This window comes from Felis catus, chromosome A3 (genome assembly GCF_018350175.1).
Source record: "Felis catus isolate Fca126 chromosome A3, F.catus_Fca126_mat1.0, whole genome shotgun sequence".
In the NCBI taxonomy this organism is placed as follows: Eukaryota; Metazoa; Chordata; class Mammalia; order Carnivora; family Felidae; genus Felis; species Felis catus.
The window spans coordinates 101,124,343-101,136,631 of NC_058370.1; the positions used below are offsets into that span (position 1 = coordinate 101,124,343).

A 12,289-nucleotide genomic window follows, 5' to 3' on the forward strand; every position below is an offset into this window, starting at 1 on the left:
GCAGCACCACCCGCCCCGCCCGGCTCGGTTTTTCGTCCGGGGCGGCGAGTCCAGCCTTCAAAACTTCGGAATGACAGTGCTCCCAGGAGTAATGGGGAGATGACATAAATTATGACCTGGGCGAACTCCTACAGGAAACAGACCTTTTCATCTCTGTCTTATTTTCCCTCATGGGTTTCCAGAAACAACTTGGTTCCAGTATGTACTCCAAAGTCACCCCCTCCAACAGCGATACTATTGGTTTGGCCCCTAGACCCGGATTGGCTGAAGGTTTACGCCTCGGTCAGGGATTGGAGGACGTTTGTCCCTTAGGTATACTCCGCGCCCATTGGTTCTTTTTCCCCGTTTCTGGGCGGAGTGGTTAGGGACGGTTTCCACCCTCTTGTTTACGGAGAGCGTAGTTGTAGCGCTCTGCAAGCTCCGGGGCTGTCTCCAAAGTTCCTTATTTAGCTCCTTGGACCAATTGGGTTCTTGCTCCACCCTCGCCCTCTCCCTCGCACGCTTACCCGCGTGGTACTGCCCACACCTTTAGAGCGGCGGCGCGAGCGGAAGCCCGTCGCGTTCCTCCGCCCGCGCTCTCCAGGCTGCCCCCCCTCTAGTGTGCGCTTGGTACGGCCCGCGCCGCCTCTCTCCCTTGCTGGGGTGGCTGCCCCCCCCATCGGGTCGGCGGCGCTTGGTGCCGCCCGGGAGAACCAGGTCATCGGTCGGTTTCCGTGAAAACAAAAACAATCGGCGGCGCCGCTGCGGGCAGCCGAACGCGGCGAGTGAGGACCAGGGTCGCGGGGCCGGGTGGGGAGAGCAAGCGGGAGCGGCGGCGACGCTCCCGGGGGCCGTGGGGGGGGCATGGGGCAGGCGGGCACTGGCTGCGCGGGGCTACCCCGGCGCCGCGGCTAGCGCGCCCGCTGCCTCGGCCGCTTCAGCCGCCCGCGCCGCCCGCCTGGGGGACGAGGAGCAGGACGCGGCCTCGGCCGGGCCCGGGCCGAACGGCTGCGGATACCCGGGCGCCGGGGAGCCTGGCGCCGCCGCCGCCTCCGGGATGGATCAGTGCGTGACGGTGGAGCGCGAGCTGGAGAAGGTGCTGCACAAGTTCTCGGGCTATGGGCAGCTGTGCGAGCGCGGCCTGGAGGAGCTCATCGACTACACCGGCGGCCTCAAGCACGAGATCCTGCAGAGCCACGGTAGGGCGGCCCGGGTGGGCGCGCGGGGCAGGGCCCGGCCCCTCGGGCCCCGGCGGGCCAGCAGGGGTGCCCTCTGGAGGGCCGGGTCCCCGCCTCCCCCCGAAGCGCGGAGACCCCCTCCTCCTCAGCCCTCTTGTGACTTTTCCTCCTGTTTCCCTCGAACCTGCCCCGACCTCGTTGTCAATTGAGAGTGAGCGCGATCCACCCGGAAACCCATCCCCGAACCGCGAGTTCCAGCCGGGTTAAACGCGTGGGTGGCCAGTCCGTGGCACCTGCAAACTGCCGCCCTCCCGAGGTGGGCGCCCCTCACCCAGCCCGGCGCTCTCCGGTTGTCCCCGCGGGCTGAAGGTGCGCTAATTGCGTTGGACCCAAGGGTCTGGGTGATAAGAGGGTCAGTGCAGGAAGCCCCTTTTTCCTCTTCTCATGCCCCAGATCCTTGACCCAGGGACTTACTTTCCAAGTCTTTTTTTTTTTTTTTTTTTTTTGTCTTTCTTTTCTTTCTTTCTTTTAAAATTAGAAAGTCGAGTGTTATTCTTAGCTGCGGGTTAACAGAACAGCCGCTGCTGCAACTTCATGATTTGACTGCTGTGTGGAAGGAAGCAGCTCTTCAACTCCGCAGCAGCACAGACCTGATTCCTAGGAAGCTAGCTGAATCGAGCTGTTCAGCTCTCCTAGTGTAGCATGAGGAAGAACAGGCAACTTTGCTGAAGAAAATTGTGGCACGCGTTGTTAGTGACTTGCCTTACCTGGTCAGGTTTTTACTTGTTTTCCCTTTAGAAAACAGATTTTCTATAGAAGGTGTTTTACCTAGATTATTTTGTTATTGCTCTAGGACCTGGGGGCAGATACTTGACCGAAGTTTGCTTTGGAAGCTGATTGGGAAGGGTTTTTGGTTTTGTTTTTTTTAATAACATTGAAGGTCTGGTACCTTTAATTGCAGTATTCATAGAGGTGATTTCTTCTGATCAAAAAAGGATTTTATTTAATGGACTTATTCAAGAGTTTGGGGCAGTGTTCTCAGCTAGGTTGAACAGAAATTTATGGAACGGAAAGTTTGGTATTTGGGGTGAAATGCAGGACTTTGGCAGGTGACGTGAAGGCAGGGGCACCACCTGAGCTGCTGCTTCCTTCTGTGCCCTTCTTTCATGACTCCTTTCAGTTGAGAGCAAGTGCTAGCCCATGGTAAGGGAGTCCATAGCATCCCATTCTGGACATGGCAGTCACTTTGGAACTCTGGGGAAGGAGCAAGCCTGCAACCATAGTGGGAATAGGAGTTAAAATATTAATGCGGAAACATAAGCAGACCTAGATGGCTGCCTGTAAAGGGTGAAGTGGCGGTGGGAGTTGAGTGCGAATCCTGGGAAGGCTCTGGTGGATTTGGTTGTGGGACAAAGCGGAAGGGCTAAGGAGGATGGAGGCAAGGGCTTAATGTTTACTGGTGGCTAAAGATGCATAGTTAGAATCTGAGGGGAAAGTGAGGTCCAATATAGATCCCTGGTGTATCATTGCTACAGAGGAGAGTGAAGGAAGTCATGTAGACTGGAGGGAGGAAAGACTCCAGGGTCTAACCACACCTTGAACTCTTGGAGAGTGGAGGGCCATGGAGGAGCCAGCAGAAACAGAAAAGGGTAGGAGCTTAGAAAAAGAGAAGTTGGTCAGCTGGTATTGGGCCGTTGGGAGTCAGGGACCCTCTGTGCCTGGAGCTTCATAGAGTTCAAATAAACTAGATTAGTGGGAGTTGAGAAAACTGTGTACACAGAAGTGTAGGGAAGCCTACACTTTAGGGAAGCCTAAAGCTGTTTAAGTAAAGCGGTGGGAGGTGTGTGTGTGTGTGTGTGTGTGTGTGTGTGTGTGTGCGCGCGCGCCCTTGTGTGTCCACCTGCTTGTCCATCCGTTCCAGGGAATCTATGTCTTCTTAAAGGCTGAAAGGAAGAGAATGAGTCAAGGGTCTAGACTTGAAGAGGTGGAAGGAGCATTTCCTTTTTAGGGACCAGGTCAGGATTGAGGGGATGGATAGGCAGAATTTGAGAGAGAAGATGAAAAGTGAAATACTTTCCTGTAAGGGGGGGGGATGTTAATTGAAGGGGATGTGGTCGCAAGCCTCATTTTAGGGAATTTGGGACCCATCCTGGACGGATAAGATAATTGCCAGAAATTGCTGGAGCAGGAGTTTGTTTTAGACAAATTGTTTTTGCTTGGTATCAGCTAACTTTGCAAGGAATATATGTGGTCTGAGGGTATTAGCCACAGATTGTGCCATACTATTCAAACAGTCTGACTTGGTGAATTGCCTGTGTTCCACTTTCAACCTATTTTTTACTGTCTTGTCTACCAAATTGCAGTTTGATATTGCAATTCTTTAATTTTCTTGAATTCTTTATTAATAGGAACAAGTGACTAAAGGGAGTTATGAAACATAAAAGAAAAAATAAATACTGCAAGTGCCAGGTCTAGTTTCCAAAACAGAATGGTTTTTCTTATGGTGTTCTTAGGTGTGAAGGCAAACATCATGCTTTGGTATCTGGGTTATGGTAATTTTCAAAGCAGATAATTTCTAATGTTCCTTGCTCAGGATGTGGTGGGTATTACATTTGTATCTTAAATATACCCTTTCTAAAGTTAGGTCTACTGAAATCTGAATTTAGAACTGCATTTTCAAGTGAATATGCTTGTCTAGGGAATTGATCTTGTGGGCTCCTGTGACATGAGAGAGGGTCTCCAATTGGGACCATCTGTCAGGGCTTTGGATCTCACTCTCTGGGGTTATTGTGATAATATTCTCGTAAGAATGTAATGTGCATAAAGTAGAATCTCGGGAACCATATGGATTCCCCAACATGGCATCATACTGATGGAGAGTAACTGTCTGATTTGGAAGTATCTTTTTGGCTACAGTCAGGGGATCAGTATAGTTTTTGAGGGTGATTTACATTTTCTTGGGTTTAGATGTCTTTTTTCTAAAGTGAGCAAACCATACTAAAGGAGGACAGTTAGGATAGTTTGCGGTGGGAACTGATCATGCATAAATGAAGTTTAGTTAGGAAGCCCATTGACAACTCTTGTCCACCCTCATCACTCTTATTCCAGATTGTGAGACTGCCCAGAGGGGCTTGCCTGGCAGATGGCCTGGCAGTAGTCCTGCAGTGAGCCCTACAATCTCTTTTCATCTGCTCTAAATTGCCTCTATATAGCCTAGAATTCTTTCATATAAACTTTCTTTAATTAACTGTTTCTTTTAAAATGCACTTTTCTTAATTCAGATACCTTTGGGAGAATAAGGTGAGGTGGATGGTCACTCACACCTGGAGGATTAGTTTGTGCTCTGCCATTTAATCCACTCCTCACCAAGTCCAGCCTGGGAGAAGGAAATTTTTTTTTTTTTTAATTAATTTTGTAATGGGAATGTGAGGCCTGAGACCGAGGAGTAATTTCAGAGTATAAGGCTCTGACAGATAAGTGCAGGCTTCGACTGGGTCGTGGCCAGTGTTTTGGTGGTTGAGGGGCAACATAGCAGTAACAGAAGTGCGAAGAGGCAGTAAAGAATCACAGAGAATACTAAACAGAAGTTCTGCCGGAGCCTGACTCATTCCTCTTCCTGGAGACTGATCGACTGTAAAGGCTTTCTTCAGGCCCTAGAACTGCCTTGGAAACCTTAGGGTGGTAGATTGCAGGATGGGAGAGTGAGCCAGAGCCTGCAGAGTGAGGTATCTGAGGTAAAAGGGATTAGAGATGACTGTTCACAGCACATGAAAGGTCTGTGGAAAGGAATACCATTTTTTAGCGTCATTAGCCAGAAGTTCAAGGATTGTACCAAGCTCTGAGTCTTACCCTTACTTTATTTAAACTTCAGGTTTGCTTAATTTCCGTAACTCTTAAGAAAGAGGAGAGCACTGGTATCATTTAGTTGTACCAGCTTTTCAATGAGTTCCCCCGTATGCATGAAGTTTGAGCTAGTTTAGGATTCAGTATGGTTGATTCTGTTTGGTGATCATTCCTGGTGAGCCCTTGATCTTTGGGTAATGCACAAGTGGTTCTCAAACTTTACTCACACATACGCACTCTTTTTTTTCCCAGATAGATTCATGATTTCACTTAAATAGATTTAGCCTCATTGTAAGCACTAGTATTTGTGAAGTCATTGATTTGGTGTACTAGGTATAATAAACTATTAAAAGCAAATTCATAACTATTAAAATATTGTTTCACATACAGTTGAAGTCACCATTTGCATCAATGGTATGGAAACCATACTTTGGACAACCCTTAATTAACAGTATGGATAAATGTTGGTGATTTGACTTGTGATTATTTGTATGCTTTTTAGCAATTTTTTTCTTTTGGCAAATACATTTTGTTTCCCACTAGCACTTCTGTTCTGGAAGGGAGAGCAAAAAAGAACTATATATCATGTTTTGCTGGTATTCTGATTTCACATTTGGTGAGTAGAGAATGGACTGAAACAATAGAGTAGCATTTATGATGTGTCTGAAGTATATTTTGGAAAATTACTATCTTTGTAAGAGTCAAAAGTGTGTAGTATTTTAAAAAATTATTTCTAGGCTATTACAGACAGTTATAATGTAGTTTCTGAAAATGAGTCTAAGTGAATTTTCTAAATTTTAATTTTATTTGAGTAGGTAGTACGTTCAAATGGTATAAATTCAAATAATAAAAAAGGATACTCACTAAGAAATCTCCTTCCTACTCTTTCTTATTTCTGGACCACCTAGTCTTCTACCTCATACAAAGATGCTAGCTTGCTTCCAGGAAAATTTTAAAGAAAATTCAGGGAAATGGTAATTTGTCACTATTCCTTTTTACTTTGAGGTACGGAACATGTAGTTCTACTTACTGTGATTTAAGCTTAGTATTATTGCAGTTTGCAAGCTGGTAAAGACAACTTAATTTGTAGGAGTGATCAATACATGTATTTGTTAGCTTCTAAAACTCCTTGTGTGTGTGAGAGAGAGAGACACAGAGAGACAGAGAGAGAGAGAGAGAGAGAGGGAGAGAGGGAGAGAGGGAGAGGAATAGGGAGAGGGAGGGAGGGAGAGAGGTATGACTCCTAGTAGTAAAACTCATTTAAACCATAATCGTCCATCTTTCTCTCTTTGGTGATTCAAAGAATATTTAGTTACTAGTTGCAGAACTGCTTCCAGTTTTTAAAATTTGAAGGTAATAAATGAGAAGGTAAGTAGGCAATTAAGCATGAAAGAAAAAGCAAATTATGGTGGTCATGTTTTTCACTAATTTCTATGGTATGGTTTGTATCAGTAGACAGAACACAGATTCAGGGCCACATGGTAGGTATAACTTTTCATTCTAGAATTTGAGTTGTATATATTGAAAAGTATGCTTATTTATGCACGTAAATTCTCTGTGCTTTTTAGAGCCTCCCAGGGTCAAATGTGTTATGTTGAATGAATTGTTAAAGGATCAAAGTTTGGTAGAGGAATAGTTTACTTATTCAGTCTCACTCTTTGGTGTACTTGGAGTAAGCTACGGTATCTGGTCTCTCATTTGTCAACTGAACTTTTTGCTAAATATTAACAAGATTGAGAGATAAGGACTTTAAATTTTGAATTGAATAAAATTTGATATCTACATTTAACATCTAGTGTGGAAAGTAGCAGATAAGTAGGTCAGAAAAGTTAGGGTGGATAACAGTAGTCATTGTTCAAATACTCTAAGAGAAGAATAGAGCAGTTAAGGCACTACTTGGGCTGTTTTAGATGGTGAGAAGAATAGGTTCATGTGGGCATTTCCAGTTAGGTTTAGAAGCAGATTTAACTTTGTCAGTCATTCCTTTCCAGGCTCTTTTAGGAGATAATTCTTTGTTATTTGGCTCATTATTCATTCATTCAATACACCAGGAGACTAGTATATTACTCAGGATTCTTTTGATTGCAAGTGGCAATCAAATAGTTTTAATTAAAGTGGGCTTTGTTGACTCATGACTCATGAGGTAAGGCCAGCTGGCTCCAGGACTAGAGAAGGTACCATAAGGACTGGTCTTTTTCTCTTCCTCACTCACCCGTGCTTTCCATGGTTGGCTTCATCCTCAGAGGAGCTTTCTCTACACGGAAGTTAAAGGTGGCCAGTGGAGTTCATGTCATCCTTATCCTGCTAGTGATCCTAAAGACAGGAACATGCCTTTTTTCCCCTTGTATTTTCAAAAACAAAATTACCAGGGAGTGTCCGTATTGCCTTGGTAAGAGTCATAAACCTTTTCTTGAATCAGTAACAGGGGCCAGGGCATGGAGTCCATTGGCCACCTTGGGCTGTCTTTGCTTACCCTGTGTACGGAGATGTACGGCCGTGTGATCATAGAGAGGAGAGAGTTCTAAGAAGGAAAACTTGTATCCAGACAAAAGTGATAGATGGCTATTATAGTTGAGCAGCTGCAAGTTAGACTAATAGCAATGTTCTTTGCAATGTTTTCTTAACTAGCCAAACCTTTATTTCTCAGTTTTTGTCTTGCCTCCTAACTGTAATGTTCAAACAGTTCAAATACTGAGTTGTTAGGACAACTTAATCTATAGATTAAAAAATATAATTTGGTTCATGTTACCTTTGGGAACTTACATGAAATTGCCTGTATGCTTGGCATAATAAAATCATTTTCCTAAGGTTATTTTATATCTTAAGTAGTTTCTAACCCTGGATAATAATATTTGTGAAGGAGAAGCTTGCTAATACTTCTGTGATACTATCATACTAGAGTATATAGAGAAATCTCCATTGTTTCCATGTCTTAGTCTCTTAGTTGTTAGGAAAGTGAAAATGCTGTTTTAGTAAACTATTCACTTAGGACATTGAAACTGACTTGTTTTTATTTGGGGCCCTGCTTCTTCATCTGTAAAATCTTTGAAAATGACCCTAAAATGCAGTATAGGGGAGAATTCTAGAGGGTCCCGGCCCTGCGCTGTGTATTGGAGCCCCATGGTACTCTGTGTAACCCCCAGAAGTTGATAGATACCCAGGGACATGATGCTCTCTAGGCTGGCATTTTTTGGAAAGCTCCAAGAGTTTGTAGAAGAGTGGCATAAACATCTGTCGTTTCTCTTGGATTCGATGCTCGTCTAATGCCACAAAGAACAGAGACTAGAATCTCCAGCAAGACCTGAAGCTTTTAGAAATAATAGTTTCACCTTATTTGGGTTTGGTGATAGTATGGCTGAGCTCAGAGTGGTTCTTAGGTAGCCTTATCCTGGGAGTCCATAAGACTGTATTGCAAAGTCTTTTAACACCTAACATTGAGCCTGAATGGTAATTTATTCTCATTTTGGGGCACAGTGTCTGGCTGTGTGTTATCTTTGAAGAGTTTGCTCTATCTGTGGGATCTATATAGATTCAGTATCTTATTGTTTTTTTTTTTTAACTTTTAAATTTCATTTAAATCCAGGTTAGCTAACACATGGTATAATAATGAACTTATTAGTGATTATATGAAGGTATTCAAGAGGAGATAAGGAGTGATTTAAAAGAAGGATTATACATAGCTTTAGCCCTCTAGGAACTTGGAGGCTAGTTAGGGAGATAGAAGATGAGAAGATGAGTCTGCCACTTGGAGAGTAGACCATGAAATATTGTCCTTGAGCTAGGGAGATCTGGGTTTGAGTCTTTGCCACTTTGCTGAGTGGTTTTATAATCTTACTTAACCTATTTCCTCTTCAGTAAACTGGTAAGTTACATTGCAAGAGTTAACGGGCATTAAATAGTCAATAGGTATAAACTGGCTTTAAAATCTGTGAAACAAGGTGTATTTGTTATTTTTAAGATCAGTGCCCCCCCCCCTTTTTTTTTTTTTAGGTCTGTGCCTTTAAGTAGTGTTAAGCACTGTCTTAATTAAGACGTTTTGACTATTAGGTATCTTTTTTAACTGGTGTATGTTAGCTACCATTCTGTGCCCAGTGGTCTGCCTGTAACACCATAAGGAATATTCAAAAGGTATAAGAAACAATCTTCAAGGAACTTTGGTTGGCTAATGAGACCAGACATGTACATTTGAGAGGGGAAAAGAAAGTCATGGTCTTGGCACAGTATAACAGTGTTTCTGGTTGGTATAAATACTAGCAGTTCAGAGAAATGGGAGGAGAAGAAACCTTTAGAAAGAATGGCTGGGGGTAGGGGGTTGTTATTTCACTTGAGTTTCAGAGCACCTGGTCAATAGTTACTAATCGCCAATTATATATATATGTGGGACTAGGCTAACTCTTGTGGGGGTTAACAAAGGACAAGGAATCGTTCTCGTGCTCTAAGAACTTTCTGTCTAGTCAGGGAGATGACATTGGTGTGTTTTTAACAAACAGTGCCCTATAATGCAAGGCCATGTATATTGGCCAATGTTGATTGAGTGGTACTGGCAAGAAGGGGTGGGATTTGAAACCAAGTCTTCTAACCTGTCAAGTTTCAGTAACAGAGATTGAATGTGGATAGTAGGAAGGTAGGACAAAGTGCCAGGAGTGGAGGTTGGCAAGAAAAAAGATGCAGAAGAATGAGAATACAAGAGGCATTCTGGGAACAAGGAAGGACCAGGGTGGGGAGAAATAGAATAAAGAATTAAAATTGGAATCAGGGTTTACAGACTCTTAGATACCAGGGAAAGTAGTGTAGTAGACTGAGAAGACTTTGAATGACTTGGGTGGGTGGTACATTTCGAACAGGGACTGGGCAGGGACTTGATCGGAGACCAATTAGCAGCATTTAGGTTGACTGGAGTTGGGAGTGCAGTTTGGCTACAGGCAAGATGACTAGTTAAGTGCCAACTTAGATCTGAGGAAAGAGGGACCTGTCTTTGGGTAGTGGTGGTAGAGATTGTAAAGGGACCCATGCATGGGATCTCCTGAGGGAAAGAATTGCCAGGACTCGGTGCATGGATGCAGTCTGGCAGAATCGGAGAGAAGGGTTGGAAAAATCAAAGGTTAATCTAAGGTTTGAGCATGAGTGAGAGGTAGACAGTTATGGAACTAAGAAGAAAATAGGAAGTTTATGAGAGAGAAAGGTGGAAATTTGAGTTTGATTTTTAAGTATGAAGTTTCACATTTAAAGACTAAAAGAAACTTGATCTGGTTCAGTCATTCATTTCAGAGATAAATAAGGAGATGGTTAGAGATTAATTCTATTTTGAATTAGAAGGGAGTGAACAGGCTCTATAAAGTGGGACTGTCTCACAGACATTTCAAACCTGGTGCTTTGTGTCCTCTTTTTTTTTCGGTCATCTCTCTCAGTCTTGCCTCATTGTGTATTTTTGAAGTCTTCCCTTTCTTCCCTATGCCACTCATTTTGATCTAGCTCTCTGCTCTAGGAGCACTATTAGTCTGTACCATGTAATTTCATTTTTAAATATAAAATCCCCCCCCTCCCCCCATGGTTGGTTTTGCAGCACACTAGGCCGCGATTTGCTGCACTGGATCAGAACACACCTGTCTGAACCTTTATTTTGTTCTGAAAGGTCAGGGTTGACCCCCAAAATACTGTACTTTGTAGATTTACCACCAATTAATACACTGAAAATTGTTTTCAGTGTATACTGCCCCTAGAAACAAAAAAGGGTGTGTTCTATTTGTGCCTTCCCTTTCCTCCTTTGAGTGAATCTCTGTGAGCAGCTGCTGGGCCTTAGGTGCTGAGGTAGCTCTTAAGAAGCCCCAAACTCCAATCGGCCACAATTTAGTTTGCTACTCACAGTATGAAACAGTCCTTTTATTGTTTTTTAAATACAAACCTTACCTTTTCAGGATTCCAGTTTCTCTATTTTAATATTTTACAAGTAGATTCATGTTTACCTTGCCAGTGACTTTTGTTTTGTTTTGTTTTTAAATGCTTTATTTACTTATTTTGAGAGAGAGAGGGAGAGAGAGAATCCCAAGTAGGCTCTGTACTGTCAACACAGAGCCTGGCGCTGGGCTCCATCCCACAAACCGTGAGATCATGACCTGAGCTGCAATCAAAGAGGCCTTTAACCAACTGAGCCACCCAGATGGCCCTTTTCAGTGACTTCTTTAGAATCAATCTTAGACCATTTTATTCTTTCTCTTTTTATTCCCATCCTAAATTTCTTAATCTGTCTAAAATACTTGATCTGTACCTTGAACACTACTGACATGGGTATTCTGCACTCAGTAAATTGACTCTGAATGTCATGGTTCTCCCTTTTGACTTTAGTGTTTTGTTGTTGTTGTTGTTGCTGTTGTTTTCTGTTTTGTCTTTGTCTAGTCTCATTTTGTTTATTTTAAGGTATTAAGACTTTTAAAAATAAGAGTGGTATAATGTAATGGGATAATGTAGCATTTTTTGCCCCCTTACAGCCTTCTTTTGACTTTTTTTATTTTAATATTTTTTAAGGAACTAAACTAGAATGAATTCTGGGGTATAGCTCTATGAGGTCTGGGTTTTCATTCAGACACAGTTATGTTGACTAAATGAATTATGTTTACTAAGTGGATTTCTTTGTATTAATATAAAAACTTGTGTGCCATTTTGCTTTCCAGTTAATTCCAAATTTAAGATCTCTGTCCATTTTATGAAGTGAAATTAACTTTTAATAATGCAAAGGAGCTCAAATGCAATATATATAATATTTATAAACTTGGATATTTAAATTTTTTTCTGCCTCCATGATATTCATAAGATTGTAAAGTCAAGTCTTCGTGATTTCTGGGGAATGCTACTATTTGCTTCTATCAAAATATTGTAGTCCTAGGTGGTAAGGTTTTCAGCCGTTTTGGACATCTGGGTAATCATCATCATAGTAGTCACCTTCCTGTGTTGTGCCTCACCACTTTTTTATAGAATGCTCTTAATTATAGTCTCATGTGTTGGACTCTTAGGCAGCATGCACTGCATAGTGTAATTGACACCTTTAAGCTGCCTTTTACAGACCAAATTAGAACTTTTAATTATCTGTCCATGAGCAGACATATCAAGCCACACCATTATAGTGCTGCCTACCAACAAGCTGTTTATCTTTCTTTAACAGTATGTGCAATTATTTGAGGTTTTTTTTTTTCCTCCTGATACCATAAAAATAAATGGCAAACAAATTGAAAATGTAAACACTGAGTAGGGATGAGAACATAGCTTTCAATCATCTTTGTCTTGATTATATTAGA

At 42.7% G+C, this 12,289-nt stretch overlaps 1 protein-coding gene across 8 annotated transcripts in view; it reads left to right on the plus strand.

Moving 5' to 3' along the window:
* Window positions 1–385: 385 nt before the first annotated feature.
* Window positions 386–12,289, plus strand: part of RMND5A (required for meiotic nuclear division 5 homolog A) — a 68,871-nt gene continuing 56,967 nt past the window's right edge. For 3 of the 8 annotated variants that reach the window (XM_045054532.1, XM_045054531.1, XM_045054530.1), the window contains exon 1: window positions 397–1,178. In XM_045054532.1, the coding sequence (XP_044910467.1) occupies window positions 1,037–1,178 (142 nt within the window). In that variant the 5' untranslated portion in view covers window positions 397–1,036. Of the gene's footprint in view, window positions 1,179–12,289 lie in introns of all 8 variants that reach the window. The other 5 variants (XM_045054534.1, XM_045054529.1, XM_045054533.1 and 2 more) reach the window with 5 other exon arrangements.